This window comes from Ambystoma mexicanum, chromosome 11 (assembly GCF_040938575.1).
Source record: "Ambystoma mexicanum isolate Mex_15411 chromosome 11, UKY_AmexF1_1, whole genome shotgun sequence".
Classification (NCBI taxonomy): domain Eukaryota; kingdom Metazoa; phylum Chordata; class Amphibia; order Caudata; family Ambystomatidae; genus Ambystoma; species Ambystoma mexicanum.
In genome coordinates, this window is record NC_090934.1 from 1,444,265,604 (window position 1) to 1,444,287,518 (window position 21,915).

The 21,915-nt window shown below is 42.0% G+C and overlaps 1 protein-coding gene across 2 annotated transcripts in view; it reads right to left on the reverse strand.

Moving 5' to 3' along the window:
• Positions 1 to 1,673, reverse strand: part of SLCO3A1 (solute carrier organic anion transporter family member 3A1) — a 677,321-nt gene extending 675,648 nt beyond the window's left edge. For both annotated transcript variants that reach the window (XM_069625078.1, XM_069625077.1), the window contains exon 1: positions 1,283 to 1,673. In XM_069625078.1, coding sequence (XP_069481179.1) covers positions 1,283 to 1,447 — 165 coding nt within the window. In that variant the 5' untranslated portion in view covers positions 1,448 to 1,673. The remainder of the gene's footprint in view (positions 1 to 1,282) is intronic.
• Positions 1,674 to 21,915: the final 20,242 nt, after the last annotated feature.

A 21,915-nucleotide genomic window follows, 5' to 3' on the forward strand; every position in this document is an offset into this window, starting at 1 on the left:
CACCCAAAAAACTGCACCCCCGTCAGCTCTGGCTTACTAGCTTACGGCTCAGGCCAGCAGGCACCAGCTCGCCTGCTCTGACAGATCTCGCCAGAAGGTGAGGGTGGGGGTGAGGGGCGTGGGGGGGTCTCCTCCTAGATGTCACACTGCGCCTGCTTGATCCCTAGCTGTGCTCACCTCCAAGCAAGGAACCTCTGGCAGTCACGGTCCCCAGGGAGCAACACCGGTTCGATCCCCGGGGTCCGCGCTTAGACACCTCTGGGTATTAAGCGCGTTATAAATAATCGACCATATCACCAGCACTCCACCCACAAACACAATTCCGGACCTCGCTATTAGCTCTCATTAACAGTTCAAGATTCGGGTTCATACAGCGGCCCGGAGGACCTACCCCGTGCCCCTCTGAAGGATGAGCAGTAGCCCCTACCTCAGCACTCACCATGGGTGTGTCTGAGTACACTTATGTGTGCTCCGACCTCCTGCATTCTGCAAATGCTCCAGCACTGGGGGGAGGGGTGCACTCAAAAACTCCCCATCCTCCCCCAGGACCAAGGAAGCTCGGGCCCCACGCTGTATTTAGCAGATGGAGCACCTATAGTCATTCTGAGCCTTCAGCTACCCACAGACTTTCCCCGGGGGCGCCCCAACTCTACCCTCGCGCGATGTCCCGATTCTCACAATGTTAACCCTGTGACTGCCAACATTAAAGTGGGGCCTCCTGCACCCGCCAGACGCTCTGGACTCCAATGCACTCCGTGTGTCCCTTAGCAGCCCCCAGATGTCCGTTTAGAACCCCTGATGCGACAACGACCCCAATGTGCTCCCATATATGGACACCCTGCGTGTCCTCCAACGATTCGCTTGGTGACCCCACATTTGCCAATGTGTCTCACTGCATACTTCATTCGCTCCTTACCATCAACCTCACTCCCTACTCCCCCTCTACAGCACGCCCCCCACCCCCCTCCCAAGAGAATACAGGAGCACGTACAGTACAGATGCAACAATTCACCCCCAAAACGTCCTGCGGACAATCTTCCGGGCACCCAACTCGCAGGTGTTTCGCTGTTTGAACCATCTCGAGATCCCCGCCCCCCCCCCACAACTCCACGTCCCATTTCCACTCTCGACCCTCCTCAGGTGCCCCTTCCCTTGCACCCCCAGCCCCACCCCCTTCCACCCCCAGATCGCTTCCAGCATGATCCAGGTGCCACCTCCAGAGGTGCACAGGGTCCCCTACCCAGAGGCATCCCTGGCCCCCTCCCACCGGCCCAGCACTCACCAGGTAAGCCCCCACCGTGCCCTGCGCCAGCATGAGCGCGCATTCGGACACCAGGAAGACCTTGATGTTCAGGAAGCAGGAGGGCTTGCTCTTCTTTTTGGCGGGGGTGCTGGGCGCGGGCTCCACAGCGCCCGGCGGCGGGGGCTGCTTCTTCTGCCCGGGCATCCTGCGCTGGCTGCGCCTGTGCGCGCTCCCGGCGGCTCCGTCCGCGGCGGCGGGCGCCTCACGGCCGCCGGGCGCCTCCCGCGGATGCCATCGCGCTGCTGCTGCTGCCCGAGCCCGCGCGCAGGGCGGCCAGTGCCTTCCTTAGACTTTTGGGGCGATTTTGCCCAAAAGTCTGTTTTTTTTGCTCCAGCGGCTGGACCCGCGCGCGCCGCCGCATCTCCGCCAGCAAAAGGGTGCTTCAATGAGGAGCCGGCAGCCAATCAGCGCGCAGGCCCTGCTCTCCCATTGGTGGAGGGTCTTCCAATAACACAGGGGGCCGGACCGGGAGCGCGCGCTGTCAGTGGAGCTCAGAGCAGACCGAGGTTCCAAGTGACAGCGCGCGCTCCCGGCGAAGCCACAATCCCACAGCACACACGCAGTAGTGCGAGCACCAGGGGGATCACAAACACAGCACTCACAGAAAGGGGAGGAGGTCAAAAGTAACAGGGCAACATACAAAGCAATCCACCAATAGCAACATGCACACATTGCTAACGACACAGCCAAGGGAAGAAAGGAGCATCACACACGCAGTAGTGCGAGCACTATGGGAGATCACAATCACAGCACTCACAGAAAGGGGAGGAGATCAAAAGTAACAGGGCAACATACAAAGCAATCCACCAATAGCAACATACACAGATTGCTAACGACACAGCCAAGGGACGGGAAGAGCAGCACACACGCAGTAGTGCAAGCACTATGGGAGATCACAAACACAGCACTCACAGAAAGGGGAGGAGGTCAAAAGTAACAGGACAACATACAAAGCAATCCACAAATAGCAACATACACACATTGCTAACGACACAGCAAAGGGAAAGGAAGAGCAGCACACACGCAGTAGTGCGAGCACTGGGGGGATCACAAACACAGCACTCACAGAAAGGGAAAGAGGTCAAAAGTAACAGGGCAACATACAAAGCAATGCACCAATAGCAACATACACACATTGCTAACGACACAGCCAAGGGAAGGGAAGAGCAGCACGCACGCAGTAGTGCAAGCACCAGGGGGATCACAAACAGAGCACTCACAGAAAGGGGAGGAGGTCAAAAGTAACAGGACAACATACAAAGCAATCCACCAATAGCAATAAACACACATTGCTAACGACACAGCCAAGGGAAGGGAAGAGCAGCACACACGCAGTAGTGCGAGCACCAGGGGGATCACAAACACAGCACTCACAGAAAGGGGAGGAGGTCAAAAGTAACAGGGCAACATACAAAGCAATCCACCAATAGCAACATACACACATTGCTAACGACACAGCCAAGGGAAGAAAGGAGCAGCACACACGCATTAGTGCGAGCACTATGGGAGATCACAATCACAGCACTCACAGAAAGGGGAGGAGATCAAAAGTAACAGGGCAACATGCAAAGCAATCCACCAATAGCAACATACACAGATTGCTAACGACACAGCCAAGGGACGGGAAGAGCAGCACACACGCAGTAGTGCAAGCACTATGGGAGATCACAAACACAGCACTCACAGAAAGGGGAGGGGTCAAAAGTAACAGGACAACATACAAAGCAATCCACAAATAGCAACATACACACATTGCTAACGACACAGCAAAGGGAAAGGAAGAGCAGCACACATGCAGTAGTGCGAGCACTGGGGGGATCACAAACACAGCACTCACAGAAAGGGAAAGAGGTCAAAAGTAACAGGGCAACATACAAAGCAATGCACCAATAGCAACATACACACATTGCTAACGACACAGCGAAGGGAAGGGAAGAGCAGCACACACGCAGTAGTGCGAGCACTGGGGGGATCACAAACACAGCACTCACAGAAAGGGGAGGAGGTCAAAAGTAACAGGGCAACATACAAAGCAATCCACCAAAAGCAACATACACACATTGCTAACGACACAGCCAAGGGAAGAGAGGAGCAGCACACACGCAGAAGTGCAAGCACTACCGGGATCACAAACACAGCACTCACAGAAAGGGGAGGAGGTCAAAAGTAACAGGGCAACATACAAAGCAAAGTGGCTTATTTTCAGTGAGTCAAAAAACCATCTCACTAGTACTCACAATCTGATGCAAAATGCTTATATTATATATACTGTTTATTCGAACAAAAAAACAAACAAATGTCATCAATTAATATTTCTTCTTAATGCAAATGCTTTCTGGGATAGGCCAATGCATTTCGGACTAAATCCTTCATCAGGGCCTGTATATAATCATAAGTCACACAAGTTAAAGTCACGAAAACACCAAAAAGAATGATCAAACAAGCAATATCAAGTCCATAGTCACGGTTGGCAAGTATGCACGAATGTGCAAAACATAGCAGTCAATAAATACCACATTTCCAGAGCATTAATCCCATGTATAAAAGAAACGTAAATATACATCACCAATAAAAAGTGCCACCATTTCATGCCCATCAGTGCACAAACCAGATAAAATATTAAATATACGTACGGAAAATTGGAATGTTGAGAAATTAAGCGTATAACCATACCAATGGAGAGAAAACAGAAATGTCATTTAGTCATTACCCAGAGTCACATCACTTAGACATAATGCTAGGGAACTAATAATTACACTGACCTGGTCTCCCTGTAACAAAATGAAGCCTCCAAAAATGGCTGCGCGTTCGCTAGCAGAGATCGCAGTATTTCCTCTGACACAAACAATTCTCGAAACAACAATCTGTAAATATATGTATCCATTAGGTGGTACTCTAGGTCTACTCTAGTTATCATCCTTACGGCTGTAGGCACAAACTTACCTAGTGCTGTATACAAACTCGTCTCAATACACGGTGAAACCGCAGAAACGCGCGTCTCACTAAATATCTAGTGTTGTTCAAAGGTTACCATGGGAACCCCATGGTGATAATACTTTTGCTAAGTCAACCAAATATGGCGGCCATGTTAGAGTGGTATGTTCGCTACCTATCTAGAGTGAATGTTAGTGGAAATTCGAATGTGCATCATAGCACTACCTAAATCATCTAATTTAGAATTAACACTTAAATCTATGAGTTCTGATTCTGAAATATAGCTTATAAAATTTAGGAAAAATCTCCTTACATAAAATAAAATAAAATAAAATTAAAACTATACTTGACCAAGCTGATATAGTAATGAGTCTTCAATATACAAATGCAGAAAAAAGGAAAGAAAAGGAAAACAAGAAGAAAAATGACTATTCGCTTGTCACGTGCATGTAGTACAATAAAGAAAAAAGTGGTAAGATCAAAAATTGAAAATGCGAGAATAGGATATATATATTAGCCTGGACTTTCAATGAATTCTAACACATAATTATAGCATCTCAAAAAACGAAAACATTCACATAGAAAGCAACTCACATCAAACTCAGAAACGCGCGTTTCACTGAATATCTAATGTTGTTTAAAGGTAACCATGGGTCCCCATGGTAATAGTACCTTTGCTAAGTCAACCGAATATGGCGGCCATATTAGAGTGGTGTGTTCGCTACCTATCTAGAGTAAATATTAGTGAAAATTCAAATGTGCATCGTAACACTACCTAAATCATCTAATTTAGGATTAACACATAAATCAATGCGTTCTGATTCTGAAATATAGCTTACAAAATTCAGGAAAAATCTCCTTACATAAAATAAAAACTATACTTGACCAAACTGATATAGTGAAGAGTCTATAATATATAAAAGCGGAAAAAAGAAAAGAAAAGAAAACGAAAAAGAAGAAGAAAAATGACTACTCGCTTGTCACATTCATGTAATACAATAAAGAAAAGAAAAAAAGTGATAAGATCAAGAATGAAAATGAGAGAGTAGGATATATATGCTAGCCTGGACTTTCAAAGAATTCTAACACATGTTTATAGCATCTCAAAAATGAAAACATTCTCATAGAAAGCAACTCAAATCAAACTCCTCGTTAATTCCATCAGGAGCAAGAGCGTCCAATTTATCAATCCAAAAAGCTTCTTGCTGTGCCCTCCATTTCTTCATATCTCTGTTATATTTTTTCGTGGGTAACACCTCCAATACTGCATATCTCAATTGTGCGAGAGAATGTCCTTTTGCTTTAAAATGTCTGGCCACAGCCGAAGTCATGTTGTTATTGCGGATGCATGATTTATGTTCATTTATTCTTATCCTTATTTTCCGTGCTGTTTCTCCTACATAATAGATGCCACAAGGGCATCTAATAGCATAGACAACATTCTCTGACAAACAGGTAGCATGGAACCTCAACTTGATTTTTGCGCCAGTTTTAGGATGCATTATTGTGTTTCCCTTCATCACATTGTTACAATTATTGCAACTCATGCAAGGATAAGTACCAGGATGTTTATCCGGTTTTCTGGTCGAGTCTTTACCTCTTGTGTTCACCAACATATTCCGTAAGTTGTTGCTTCTCTTGTAAGCAAAAATTGGTGGTTGTGGGAACAGATCCTTAATTCGGGAGTCACTCGTCAAGACATTCCACCTGCTCCGAATGATGTCTTTTATTTTGTTACTTTGTATAGCATATGTAGTAACGAAAACAAGTTCAGGTTTAGTCTTTTCTTTTCTTTGTGTGAGCAGTTCTTCTCTGGTCATTATTCCTGCCTTGACAGTTGCTGCTTGCAAATCTGATTCGGGGTAACCTCTTTCTTTCAATCTTTCTTTAAGATATTCCAATTGTCTCTCGCAATCTTCTGGATTGCTAACAATCCTTTTTATTCTTAGCATTTGACCAAAAGGTAAATTGCGTAACATATTCGGAGGGTGAAAGCTCATACGGTGAAGGAGATTGTTGCGATCAGTCTTTTTTGTGTAAAGCGTGGTATCGATCCTGTTCCCATTAATCACTGTTTGAACGTCTAGATAGTGTATGTTAGGATCACCAATTTCAAGTGTAAATTGTAGACGTGTGTCTATACTGTTAAGGTATCCTAAGAAGCTATCCAAATCTTCTCTTTTGCCTGACCATATTCCAAAAATTTCATCAATGTATCGAATCCACGTTTTCAGATACGGTTTCCATCTTTCATTTTCAAGAATATTCTGGCTTTCAAAAGCATACATGAAGCTGTTGGCATAAACTGGCGCCATGGTTGCCCCCATAGCTGTCCCGGATATCTGTCTATAATATTTATGATCATACTGAAAACAAGAATGTGTGGCTATAAACTGTAGTAAGATCATCAGAAACTCCTTGTTTGCTCCGATGTCTCCTGTTTGAAGTAGAAGATTCTCAACTGCTTCCTGGCCTTGATCGTGAGGTATACTGGTATATAAACTGACCACGTCGATCGTAAAAAGTATGTCCTTTTCTTCCAACTGTATCTGGTTAAGTATCTGTAAGAAATGAGTAGTATCTTCAACATATGTAGGAGTATTTTGTATAATAGGTTGCAAGAAATAGTCTATATATGTGCCAAGAGGCTGTAAAATACTTTCTGTCGCTGCCACAATTGGTCTTCCCGGAGGTTTTTCCATTCCTTTATGTATCTTTGGCAAGGTGTATAAATGCGGCATTTTGGGGTGAGCTGTAAATAGATATAATTTAGTTTTTTCTGTGATCCATTGATTCTCCAAAGCCTCATCTAGGAGTAATTTGAGATCATTTCTTACTTCCAAAGTAGGATCGTGTGGCAACACTTCATATGTATTTACATCCGCTAGCTGTCTGAGGCATTCATTATGGTAATCTCCAGTGTTCTGTATTACTATAGCGCCACCCTTATCCGCTGGTCTGATTGTGATGGAATCGTCGGTAAACAAACTTTTAATTTGGGATAACTCTCCTCGACTCAAATTGTATCTGTTGGGATTTTTAAATTGAACCTGGGATAAATCTTTCAACACCATTTTTTCAAAAATATCTATTGCCGGTATATGAACCGGCGCACAAAATGTACTCTTGGGTTTGAACTCTAGGTACTCACTTTAATGGGAACAGGATCGATACCACGCTTTACACAAAAAAGACTGATCGCAACAATCTCCTTCACCGTATGAGCTTTCACCCTCCGAATATGTTACGCAATTTACCTTTTGGTCAAATGCTAAGAATAAAAAGGATTGTTAGCAATCCAGAAGATTGCGAGAGACAATTGGAATATCTTAAAGAAAGATTGAAAGAAAGAGGTTACCCCGAATCAGATTTGCAAGCAGCAACTGTCAAGGCAGGAATAATGACCAGAGAAGAACTGCTCACACAAAGAAAAGAAAAGACTAAACCTGAACTTGTTTTCGTTACTACATATGCTATACAAAGTAACAAAATAAAAGACATCATTCGGAGCAGGTGGAATGTCTTGACGAGTGACTCCCGAATTAAGGATCTGTTCCCACAACCACCAATTTTTGCTTACAAGAGAAGCAACAACTTACGGAATATGTTGGTGAACACAAGAGGTAAAGACTCGACCAGAAAACCGGATAAACATCCTGGTACTTATCCTTGCATGAGTTGCAATAATTGTAACAATGTGATGAAGGGAAACACAATAATGCATCCTAAAACTGGCGCAAAAATTAAGTTGAGGTTCCATGCTACCTGTTTGTCAGAGAATGTTGTCTATGCTATTAGATGCCCTTGTGGCATCTATTATGTAGGAGAAACAGCACGGAAAATAAGGATAAGAATAAATGAACATAAATCGTGCATCCGCAATAACAACATGACTTCGGCTGTGGCCAGACATTTTAAAGCAAAAGGACATTCTCTCGCACAATTGAGATATGCAGTATTGGAGGTGTTACCCACGAAAAAATATAACAGAGATATGAAGAAATGGAGGGCACAGCAAGAAGCTTTTTGGATTGATAAATTGGACGCTCTTGCTCCTGATGGAATTAACGAGGAGTTTGATTTGAGTTGCTTTCTATGAGAATGTTTTCATTTTTGAGATGCTATAAACATGTGTTAGAATTCTTTGAAAGTCCAGGCTAGCATATATATCCTACTCTCGCATTTTCATTCTTGATCTTATCACTTTTTTTCTTTTCTTTATTGTATTACATGAATGTGACAAGCGAGTAGTCATTTTTCTTCTTCTTTTTCGTTTTCTTTTCTTTTCTTTTTTCCGCTTTTATATATTGTAGACTCTTCACTATATCAGTTTGGTCAAGTATAGTTTTTATTTTATGTAAGGAGATTTTTCCTGAATTTTGTAAGCTATATTTCAGAATCAGAACGCATTGATTTATGTGTTAATCCTAAATTAGATGATTTAGGTAGTGTTACGATGCACATTTGAATTTTCACTAATATTTACTCTAGATAGGTAGCGAACACACCACTCTAATATGGCCGCCATATTCGGTTGACTTAGCAAAGGTACTATTACCATGGGGACCCATGGTTACCTTTAAACAACATTAGATATTCAGTGAAACGCGCGTTTCTGAGTTTGATGTAAGTTGCTTTCTATGTGAATGTTTTCGTTTTTTGAGATGCTATAATTATGTGTTAGAATTCATTGAAAGTCCAGGCTAATATATATATCCTATTCTCGCATTTTCAATTTTTGATCTTACCACTTTTTTTCTTTATTGTACTACATGCACGTGACAAGCGAATAGTCATTTTTCTTCTTGTTTTCCTTTTCTTTCCTTTTTTCTGCATTTGTATATTGAAGACTCATTACTATATCAGCTTGGTCAAGTATAGTTTTAATTTTATATTATTTTATTTTATGTAAGGAGATTTTTCCTAAATTTTATAAGCTATATTTCAGAATCAGAACGCATAGATTTAAGTGTTAATTCTAAATTAGATGATTTAGGTAGTGCTATGATGCACATTCGAATTTCCACTAACATTCACTCTAGATAGGTAGCGAACATACCACTCTAACATGGCCGCCATATTTGGTTGACTTAGCAAAGGTATTATCACCATGGGGTTCCCATGGTAACCTTTGAACAACACTAGATATTTAGTGAGACGCGCGTTTCTGCGGTTTCACCCTGTATTGAGACGAGTTTGTATACAGCACTAGGTAAGTTTGTGCCTACAGCCGTAAGGATGATAACTAGAGTAGACCTAGAGTACCACCTAATGGATACATATATTTACAGATTGTTGTTTCGAGAATTGTTCGTGTCAGAGGAAATACTGCGATCTCTGCTAGCGAACGCGCAGCCATTTTTGGAGGCTTCATTTTGTTACAGGGAGACCAGGTCAGTGTAATTATTAGTTCCCTAGCATTATGTCTAAGTGATGTGACTCTGGGTAATGACTAAATGACATTTCTGTTTTCTCTCCATTGGTATGGTTATACGCTTAATTTCTCAACATTCCAATTTTCCGTACGTATATTTAATATTTTATCTGGTTTGTGCACTGATGGGCATGAAATGGTGGCACTTTTTATTGGTGATGTATATTTACGTTTCTTTTATACATGGGATTAATGCTCTGGAAATGTGGTATTTATTGACTGCTATGTTTTGCACATTCGTGCATACTTGCCAACCGTGACTATGGACTTGATATTGCTTGTTTGATAATTCTTTTTGGTGTTTTCGTGACTTTAACTTGTGTGACTTATGATTATATACAGGCCCTGATGAAGGATTTAGTCCGAAATGCATTGGCCTATCCCAGAAAGCATTTGCATTAAGAAGAAATATTAATTGATGACATTTGTTTGTTTTTTTGTTCGAATAAACAGTATATATACAATATAAGCTTTTTGCATCAGATTGTGAGTACTAGTGAGATGGTTTTTTGACTCACTGAAAATAAGCCACTTTGCAGTGGACATAGGAGTGCAGCCCGCACCGCTGGCCTCGCGGCCAAGGTCTTTGAACATTGTCACTTTTCAGTGCTATTCCACGGAGGCACTATCTACAGCGGGTTTGCACCCTGAACTTCAAGAATTTTTTCTGAATTATTAAAAGAGATATCACGAAAGATTGGTTGTGCGTACTCACTTTAATCACCAACATACAAAGCAATCCACCAAAAGCAACATACACACATTGCTAACGACACAGCCAAGGGAAAAGAGGAGCAGCACACACGCAGTAGTGCGAGCACTAGTGGATCACAAACACAGCACTCACAGAAAGGGGAGGAGGTCAAAAGTAACAGGGCAACATACAAAGCAATCCACTAATAGCAACACACATTGCTAACAAAACAATTGGGCCCTGGGCAGCAATAGATGTGTAGGCCCGTTCATTTGCATACATAGTGACATTAGTGACATCACAGAATGAGTCTTTAATACAAAACAGTACCATGGGAAATTAAATTATGTTGCCATCTGTAAGGTAGTAGAGAATACACTGTGACGCCCCCTATATGAATTGTCAATATAAACATGATATGATGTGATATGCTATGGCATTTGTAACGCGCCTACACACAAGTGTTTCAAGTTGCGACGAGGCAAGGGAGGGGGAACAGAGGGAAGACAGACAGCGATCCTACTGGGCCAGGTGTCGTTCAGATCGCGCAAGTGCAAAGGGACATGAACTTTTGTGGCAATATCAGGAGTGAGGCAGTAGCCGCAGACAGCTGAATTCCTTGTACTGACCTCTCATTTGGGCAGATAAGGCAAAGTTGATACAAGTTGCAGGAGCATTCACTTTGGTTAAGTGGGTAAGGCCGGATTTGAGAGACGTCTGCAATACAGGAACTTGAAGACATCTCTTCCCGGATGTAATTGAGAGAAGTACTTTTTGCAACGGGTCTTTTGAAACTTTGGTTTAAAAACACTACCTGTGGAAGGCATTGCAAACATATGTTGATTGTTTTGTGCTGATGGATACCATCTGCTGTTTTTGCAGAAGATTCACAATTCTTTTTATTTTTAGAGTGTGTATATTTGGGCATATTGTTCAAATTAGCAATATGCTTTTATTGCAAAAGCTACAGATAGCGATTATTTTGACAGTAAAAAAATAAATAATACCAATAACTACATTTATCAAGTGTTGCTCAAGGTAAAATGAGAAGCTAACGTCATTAACATACCCCCCGAGCCTTGATTGGAGACCGTGGACAGGCCAAAACTGTACGCCGGGTGTAGAATAGCAGGGTATGCTATAGCAGAAAGTTGCAAACGCGCAGGTTGGGAGACTGTTGCCGAGATGTCATACATTTAGACCTTCCTGGGAATCATATGTCGTCTTTCCTATTCCTGCGGCAACAGGGCCTAGATGCCCATGGGCTTTGCCCGCTTTCTACAAATGTATAAATAAATAAATACATGCATAAATGTGCTGTAAAATGTGGTGTTTTGACATGTGAATGAGTACGACTCATGCGCTTCACTCAGTGTGGGAACTTTTGCCCCGTAGTGAAAATCAAAATCTAGCACCCAAGAATATCGGCACAGTAAGTAAACATATCTTTAAGTGAAAGATACAAATTTAATTCACTTGACCTTTCCCCTTAGAAGAAAGTGCACCAGACAAAAGAGCATTGGCCTTTCAAAAATTGTAATGAACAACCGAAAAATAACCTGAGTTAGGACATTTTACATTCAATACACTGACCAAATGTAAAAGCTGCTCACCTTATTGAACCAGCAATATGTAGTGAAATATTCCCTAGAAAACACAATTCCAATACAAGCATGTGGTTTGACGATAATTGTATGCGTCTTGTGGGTAAGTGTATGCAATGAAAACATGACATCCTGGGTGCAATCCTGGAAGCCAAATGCTTGAGCAAGCTTGCCAACCTCAAAAAACATCCAAGTGGGTTGCGTCCACCCTTTGAAAAAACTTCTGCTGTCCACCCACATGTATCCTTTACATGTGCCCTGAAAAGCAGCACATGGCCACAACCAGGGAAACATAACTGCACCAGTCTCCAGGATTGCAACCTCTCTTGCCACATGCTGGGCAAATATTCAGGACCTGCCCTCTCAAAATTCCCTCTCCTCAACCCCACGTCTGGCTTTCAACAATACCTTTATAAAGATGACTTGAAAAGTACACAGAATATACGGTACCCGCTCAAATATAGAAATCATTACAGAAATATGTTAAGCAAAAAGTGTAACATTGTGGGATTATTCCCCCATCTTGACTGGGAGACTACAAAAACCAGAATGCAATTCATCAAAATACAAAGAAAAAAAAAGTTTTCAAGACATATTACAAAATGTAATATACAAAAGGTTACCTGGTTATGTTTCAGTGTTTGGCAAATGCAGGGTTCATATATGATGTGATGAAAATATCACATTCTATCAACAACAAAACAACTCTTTTTGGTGCATTACATATGAACATTTGAAAATAATGTAGCTAATTCAAAAGTGTGTTGTTTCATATATTGTAATTGCCCTGGAACAGAGCGTAGATTTAGGCAGCTAGCTGGTGTTTTGTGTCTGCTTTCAGAATGAAAATGCCTATTTGCATTTCTTGACACAGAAATGTTACAAACATCTCCTCCAAAACAATGGTCTCTTAAACAGACTATCATTTGTAAATCGCCCCCACTTTAATGCGCTGCTTGAAGAAAGAAAGCGATAAGCAGTCATTAAAGGGCCTGAAGCATCTGATGGGCTGCTGGGAACCGGTGTCTCTCTAGAGGGCCACAGGAGGTTGGAGGAGACACTGTGACGTCACGCAAGCTATATATATATATATGTATGGAAGCTGCACATCAGTTGAGGCACTGGTGCCTTGCTGGGCACCTCTGACAGTGGGGCCCTGTGCCACGGCACAGGCTGCCCATGCCTCAGGCCGGCACTGGCCACAAGCAAACGCCTAAAGTAAAACAATGGAAAGATAGCACAGAGAACACTCAGAAGCAATACATAGTCAATAATCAACAGGTCGGCACATGTACCAAGGCCACAGCAGACACAGCAGCGAAATAGCAAAAACATTCTGTAATTAAGAGCCAGCTTTTCTATTTATCACTATTCTGATGCACTTTGCTGATTTCCAGAGCTTTCTGAAGGCCCCTTAATGATGATAGAGCAAGTACAATCAGTCATCAGTTGAGAAATAAGCTGGTAGCAAGAAACGAGCTCCTCTGCTTTATGATTGACTGCCTGTGTTCTGCATTGTGCCCAAATGTGACAGGGGACACCATTTCCCATGACAATGTGTTTATGGCAAGATTTGTAGGATTGCGAGTAGCAGGCAGGCCAAGGTAGCTCTATCAAGATGAGTATATTATATTGTTTAGTTATATGGCGCCTATACACAGGCAAGTGTTTCAAAACGCTCAACTGTTGAGCACTGTGATTCTGTTGTGATGCAAGGGTTGATGAACCTTTGCTCTACAACCATTAAATGAACTCAACACAACAAATCCTGACTTGCATTGATTTGTTTTGTTTGCATAGCGTGTTACATTAGGCCAGATAGCTGGTTGTATGGACAAATAATGGCTATGGGAGGGATATGCTTGGGGAAGATTGGTTTTGCATTTGCTATCATATCATATCATATCCTATATCATATCTACGAGTTCAGCATTTGGTGAATTCGATTGGAATGTTTACATATCAAAGCATTCGTTGATAAAACACTGCAGAACAGTGAGAATCAGTTTTTAACAAGTGTACACAAACCGCTTGACAAGAAAAGCAAACCAGTTACTTTTATTATCTTTATATTTTGAAGCATAAGGGTCAAGTTGGTGTGTAATGGTTTCCATGCTGGGCCTGTACATACATACATTCCATTTGGAAAAACTTGTCAACGCAAAGCATCCTAGAAACCAGGACAAATTCTGCCGCAAATTGTGGAATTGTTTAACCCTTTAAGTGCTATGGGGTCCCCCCCCCTCCCCAGTGCCTTGGCATTGAATGGCGACATACCAAAATCACTTTTGGTGATGTCGGTATGTCGCCATTCAATGCCTTGTAACGTTTTTGTTACATGAGATATCTCAGCCAAATTTGTCCCCTTTTTTCCCACATGTAAGCGGTCGTAATGCCACTCAGGAATCCTAGGTTGCTCTAGGGGGGGTGAGAGAAATTAACCAAAAAGGGGGAACATTTTGGGTTTTTTCAAAGAAATGCCAATAAAATGATGTACAAAGAAGCCTGTAGTTTATTCCTTGTAAGAGCTAGCAACAAATGGTTTGCTGTGCCGAATTCCCGGATTTCCTGGCTTTCAAGAACAGGTTGAGTGCAAACGAAAAAAAAAAAATTGTTATGTTGTGATCAACCGTTTTGTGAGAGCTAGGCGATTTTGGCCATGTTTGCCAATTAGACATGCATGGACGGAATGGAAGAAAAGGGTAGGAAAGCCGAATTGGAGCGAAGAAAGGCATACATTTCTGAAAAGTAGACACAATTCCAAGTTTAGGAAGGGGTGATTTGAGTAGGTCAGGCAACAACTAGGTATGGGAAAATTCCATAGTTTGGGGAAAAAGCAGGAAAATGACAGAAAAAAAGGTATGTGGTGAAATTGAATGAAATTGTATTTTATTTATATCGCGCTCGTACACAAGTGTTTCAGAGAGCGACCAGGCAGAAAGGGAGGGGAACAAGGGAGATAAAAAAAACCAGAAAACAGCGATCTTATTAGGCCCAGTGACAATTAAGAAAGCGCAAGTGCAAGGGAAAGGAAAATGGGGGAAAAGTGCAGGGTGGGGGGGAGTGGAAAGTGCGAAGCAGAGGAGAGAAAAACATAAATACATATTAAATAGAATAAATAATAAATAAGGACTTTAAACCATGGTAGTGCAGCCAGCAAGAGGCAGGTAAAAGTTAGTCAGAAAGGTATATCTGATAAGTGCAGAAGAAACGTGGGAAGGGGACTGTATGTGTACAGATACAGAAACCCTAGTGCAGATGGTGGCCTGGAGGCAGTGCAGGAGGGTGGCAGGGTGAGCAGATACCTGGGCCCGAAAGAACAGAGGGTGGCCAGGTGCACAATGCCATGAGAAGAAACAGATCAACAGGGGAGAAGGGGGGCAAAGGCAGAGGCAAAGAGGAAGGTCTTGAGAAGTTTCCGGAACCAAAGATGTTTTTCCTCAAGTTTCAAGGTGGCCGGGAGGCTTTTCCAAAGGGAGGTACCAGCCAAAGACAGGGATCTACCCCCAGCTCGTTTTTTTGCAAAACGACCAGCCCTGAGGGAGTTTGAAGTAGAGGAGCGAAGGGCTCGAGAGGGGAGGTATTTATGGAGGGATAGTTGAAGGTATTTTAGACCCAGGCCCCAGAAAGCTTTGTGGACAATGCAGAGGGTTTTCAATTTAATCCTTGCATCCACTGGGAGCCAATGAAGGAATTTCAAGACTGGAGAGATACGATCTCAGGGCTTGAGGCCAAGGACAAGTCTTGCAGTCCTGTTCTGGTGGACATGGTTGGCTTGGTACCGCAATGGCTTCTATGAATTTTGAGAAAAACAATGCTCCGTTACATTCCCCCTACTATTGCAGTTAGGAAATCACACATTTCTTGTAGAGTTTCACAAAACAAGCAGTACCACAAGCCAAAAACGGATCCATGGTATACAGGAGTTTTATGCTTACCGCCTGAACAGACTTACTTAGCATGTGTAAATCAGGAAAACCAATGTGGTGAGGAATGGCAAGCATAGATTTTTTGAAAGAGCACAGGGAGACCTTTTCAAGGGTAGGTGACGTGTGCAGGTTACAAAAGTGTATGGTGCCTAAAGCAGCGACTAAATGTAGAGCACATTTGGGAAATGAAAGGGTTGTGTGACAAAGGGCACCAGCAAATGGGTCAAAACGTTATGAAAACCATGCAAACACAAAAAATGACATACCTTCCCATCTTCCCACAGGTGTCCTGATAAAAATGGTACCTTACATGTGTGGGTTCACCTACCTGGGTGCCAAGGGGAAAGCCTAAAACACGGCTAACCCCAAGTCTTTTCCGACAGCTGAATTTCAGGATTTTTTCTGAAGCGCACACCATACAGCTATGGGCCTAGGATGTCCAAGCCACCAAGGAAAACGGGGAACCCCATGCATTTCTGAAAAGAGGACGCCCATTGGAATCCACAGATGTCTGACTTGCGCAAATCGGGCCAGAATTAATTACCCAGAAACCCCTGCAAAGTCCAAAATGTGGCAAAAAAAAACCAGATTTCACTCAGCTAACCCACTGAAACACGCCGCCAACAACACATGGCCTACCTTCCCGCGTTCCCACTTAGCATCCCTAAGAAAACGGTACCTCACATGTGTGGGTGCAGCTACCTGGACACCAAGGGGAAGCCGAAAACATGGCTAACCCCAAGTCTTTTCCGACAGCAGAATTTGTGGAATTCTGTTCAAGCGCACACCATACAGATATAGGCCTAGGGCGTCCAAGCCACCAAGGAAAACAGGGAACCACATGCATTTTCGAAAAGAGAACACGTGGGAATCCACTGAGGTCTGACTTGGGCAAATCGCCCCAGAATTTGTTACCCAGACACCCCGGCAGAGTCTGAAATGTGCCAAAAAAAACCACAATTTCAGCACATTTCACTTGGCTCACCCACCAAAATACCCACCAACAACACATGGCCTACCGTCCCGCCTTCCCACAGCTGTCCCAATGAGAGGCAGACCTCATTTGTGTGGGTGTCCTACATGAGAGACAGTGGGAAAATCATTTGTACAGTAACTTCTCTTTAGTGTGCGCAGTAAAGAGTAAAGTGCTGGCAGTAAGCTCACTCACATGCAACTTTGCTCACACTTCTCATACATACATGTCACAATGCAGTCGGGCAGGGAAAGTTGGGTTTAGCATTAGGAGGAACCTCCCTGTGTAGCACAAGGAGGATTGTCCTTGTTAGCAGTGATACCACGGCAAGGCACCCACCGTATATGGCCATTCATACCCCTTTCCTGTCTGCAGTCAGTAGGCATCCATTTCAGCAGTTGCACCTCTACCAAATAACTTGCGCATCAACACACTTACACCATGTGGACATCTGCTCTCAATGCAACTGTGTCTCTATCAATATCTTGTACACCATTTTCCAGCAATTGCATATGACCGTGTCTGCATTCAAATATCATGTGCCTGCTTTCGAATCCAGATACTGATAGCAAGTGCACATTGGCTAACTTGGCTACCTGCTGTAAGGATATTTGGCATGTTACAGCACAGAGTACAGCACTACTGCACAAGTAGCATTACAGCACTACTGCACAAGTAGCATTACAGCACTACTGCACAAGTAGCATTTTTTTTTTTTTTTTTTTTTTTTTTTTTTTTTTTTTTTTTTTTTCAAATATTTTCTGTATTATAAAATTTGCATTTAGACATGATCTCATTCTTTACAGCAATAAAAGGGAACAATCAAAGCATTTTCAATGACACACTGCAATTATAGTGGCGGAGAACAGAACTTAAATTGCAACATTAGCACTTGATTAAAACACGCACGGGACTTTCATTTTTCTACACTGACTGCATACTTTCGTGCACACACACAGCTCCCCCAGTTAGGTAATTACCTTATCTGTTCAGAGTCTTCTCTCTGTGAATGTGGCTCTCTTGGCTTAACTCCAACAAAAAGGAACGCTTGCCTTCTCAAGCCGGGGTCATTGCCTGGAATTCTCAGCTTTTTCAGATAGGACTGCCTCTGCCAGTGGAAAGGTAATTCTTTCAGCTTTCCCCAGTCTCGACTGCAGCAGGACACCCCCACAGCCAGGTCTTCTCCCCAGTAGTGCAGAAAGATGTCTGCCTGTCTTTTTCCCTGCTACTGCCCACTAAAACTTTCCTCTCAGCCCTCTTTATGACGTGTTCCAATGAAATCCATCATCTCTCATCCTCCTACTTTTAAACAATAGCTTCGCTTATACATTTGCAATTGTTGCAAATCTGACTTCCTTCCTCCTGCAGTTACTGTGCACAACAACACGGATAATCCGGCAGAGAAGAGAGGAAAAATCTGCACACTCATTTAACTGGTTTTCAAAGTATGCCTAATTCTGCAGTAGAGAACACATTTTATTAGTGAGTTATATTAAAATAAGGTTTTATTAGTCAGGTTAATGGTTAATATGTTAGCTGTTAATTTTCAAATGTGTCTCTAGCAATATAGGCATTTCAGGTGAAAAATAGTGTGCATTTTTAAATGAACACGTGTGCTTTTAACTGTAAAAATAGCTTTGCATCTTATATGTTAAAATCGTTTTTTGACTGAATAGTCTGTCTTTCCTTGTTAATCTGCTAACCCATATAGCAATGCACCGCACCCTTGTGGTGGTGCTGCAAAAAAAAATGCTACTTGTGCAGTAGTGCTGTAATGCTACTTGTGCAGTAGTGCTGTAATGCTACTTGTGCAGTAGTGCTGTACTCTGTGCTGTAACATGCCAAATATCCTTACATATATAAATATGTAGGGTATTTTGTGGAGATTTGGGGCCTGACGGTATTTTATTACCGCCGAGAAATAACTTAGCAATAATCACTCTTTGTATTCAGATTTGGCCATGTGCAACAATAATACAATGGACATGCATTATTTCAGCACCCAGACCTGCATATTTGGTATACGTGGTTGGTGGTATTTTGGTGAGCATAATTCCCTTGTTTTATTTGTGGCCCCAATGTCCAGAATCCCTTATCTTCGCTTAGATTTTTCGTGTGATCACTAGAGAGACCTCAGACCTGCATTCTAGGGAAACCACAATTTCCAGGGATAGTGTTGGTGCGCCACCATGGGCAAACTCACTGACTTATTTACGACAGAGAGCTATATGTGGTAGTCTTGTGGTAATTTCCACTACCTTATATACGGTAGGGAGCTATGTTCAGAGAGTCTCTCTTCCCGTTGGCTCATGTACCTCCAACAAGTTATACTACAGTCACTCACAATTATTCATACTGATTCTGACATACACACATCTGTCTTAAAATGACCATTGCACTGTTTAAAAATCTCCCCACATCATTGGCATTGTAATGGTAAATAGAAAATAAACCACCCGTCTGTTTTCAAATATTTTCTGTATTATAAAATTTGCATTTAGACATGATCTCATTCTTTACAGCAATAAAAGGGAACAATCAAAGCATTTTCAATGACACACTGCAATTATAGTGGCGGAGAACAGAACTTAAATTGCAACATTAGCACTTGATTAAAACACGCACGGGACTTTCATTTTTCTACACTGACTGCATACTTTCGTGCACACACACAGCTCCCCCAGTTAGGTAATTACCTTATCTGTTCAGAGTCTTCTCTCTGTGAATGTGGCTCTCTTGGCTTAACTCCAACAAAAAGGAACGCTTGCCTTCTCAAGCCGGGGTCATTGCCTGGAATTCTCAGCTTTTTCAGATAGGACTGCCTCTGCCAGTGGAAAGGTAATTCTTTCAGCTTTCCCCAGTCTCGACTGCAGCAGGACACCCCCACAGCCAGGTCTTCTCCCCAGTAGTGCAGAAAGATGTCTGCCTGTCTTTTTCCCTGCTACTGCCCACTAAAACTTTCCTCTCAGCCCTCTTTATGACGTGTTCCAATGAAATCCATCATCTCTCATCCTCCTACTTTTAAACAATAGCTTCGCTTATACATTTGCAATTGTTGCAAATCTGACTTCCTTCCTCCTGCAGTTACTGTGCACAACAACACGGATAATCCGGCAGAGAAGAGAGGAAAAATCTGCACACTCATTTAACTGGTTTTCAAAGTATGCCTAATTCTGCAGTAGAGAACACATTTTATTAGTGAGTTATATTAAAATAAGGTTTTATTAGTCAGGTTAATGGTTAATATGTTAGCTGTTAATTTTCAAATGTGTCTCTAGCAATATAGGCATTTCAGGTGAAAAATAGTGTGCATTTTTAAATGAACACGTGTGCTTTTAACTGTAAAAATAGCTTTGCATCTTATATGTTAAAATCGTTTTTTGACTGAATAGTCTGTCTTTCCTTGTTAATCTGCTAACCCATATAGCAATGCACCGCACCCTTGTGGTGGTGCTGCAAAAAAAAATGCTACTTGTGCAGTAGTGCTGTAATGCTACTTGTGCAGTAGTGCTGTAATGCTACTTGTGCAGTAGTGCTGTACTCTGTGCTGTAACATGCCAAATATCCTTACATATACCCTCCTTTTGTTTTTAGAACTTGGCTATAATCCAAGCCAATTCCTAAAAACAACTTGTTCTATTTTTTTTTTTTACAATATAGCAATCCAACAAAATGAATATTCATGTGCATCAATGAAAATTTGCAATTAACATTTCATCTGAGTCCATCAGTTCATAAAATGTTCCACATTTGCCTTCTCAGTGGAAGTGGCATTACTTTAAGTTTAAATTTTCCAAGTCAATTAAAAACAATGAAATAAAACAACTAACTAAAACAAATAAGTAATATAACAAGTTAAAATAAATAATTAAAATAATAAATACGTGGAACTTCATATGCCGGAACTTTTGCTTTGTCTCTTTTGGTATGTCCCGGCCAGCGATGTTATTCGGTTCATTCGAGTACTCTTTCATCTTGGCAATCTTGAATCCACAGTAGTCATCTCTTTTGGCATTCCGGTTATTTTGTCTTCACCTCCACCTGGAGGCAGGCATCTTTTGGTCTTCATCCAGGGGACTCCAGGACTCCATCGTCTCCCGTGGCCTCTGATCCCGGAACCTCCGATCAAATAATGTTAATCGTCTAAATCAAAATAGAAAATAAACAGATTAAGTACATAGCACAATACTAACTTCATCCTTTTGCCAAAAATAAAACATGCTTGGTAAAAATACTTCGTTTTTTTTTTTCTTTTTTCTGAAATTAAACACAAGTTAAAAGAAAACAAACACATATAAAACAGCATTCCATTTTTTAATACACTTTCTCTCTGCACACCAACCACAAGCTTCCGTTATATGTGCATTTACTTATTTATTTATTTATTTATTTATTTATATTATATATTTTCACATATATTACAGTGTTTATGTGCCATCATAACAATCAACTTTTTTTTTTTAACTTCTTTGTCACTGCCTCCTGATCACACCCATTTATTTTCTCAAGGGACTCTATCCGTTTCCACATGCTCAAGCTGCCTGATCTCATGTCTGGGATGGCATGGTTTGATTTGATTTACATGGACAAACTGCTCTATTGCTGTTTCACCTTCATTTTTCAAAATTTTATACACTACAGGAGAGACTTTATCTATAATTCGGAATGGCCCCTGCCAGGCTGCCAGAAATTTAGAATTTTTCTGTTTACTTTTTCCAAAATGAAACTTGTACACCTGATCCCCTACATTGTATTCCTTTACTGATGTCTTTTTGTCATAATATGACTTAGCACTATCAGCAGCTCTTTCCAGATTTCTCTGCACAAAAGCAAATGCATGTTGCAAATGCCTCCTCAGTTCATCAATATATTCATGAACTGTGGATGCACTCACTAGAGTTTGCTCATGTGTTCTGTATAGTAGGTGTTGTGGTAACACCATTTTCCTACCTGTTAATACCTCATGGGGGCTAACACCTGATGCTTTGGCAGGAGTCGACCTGATTGCCATCAAAACCAATGGTAAACGCAAATCCCAGCTGGA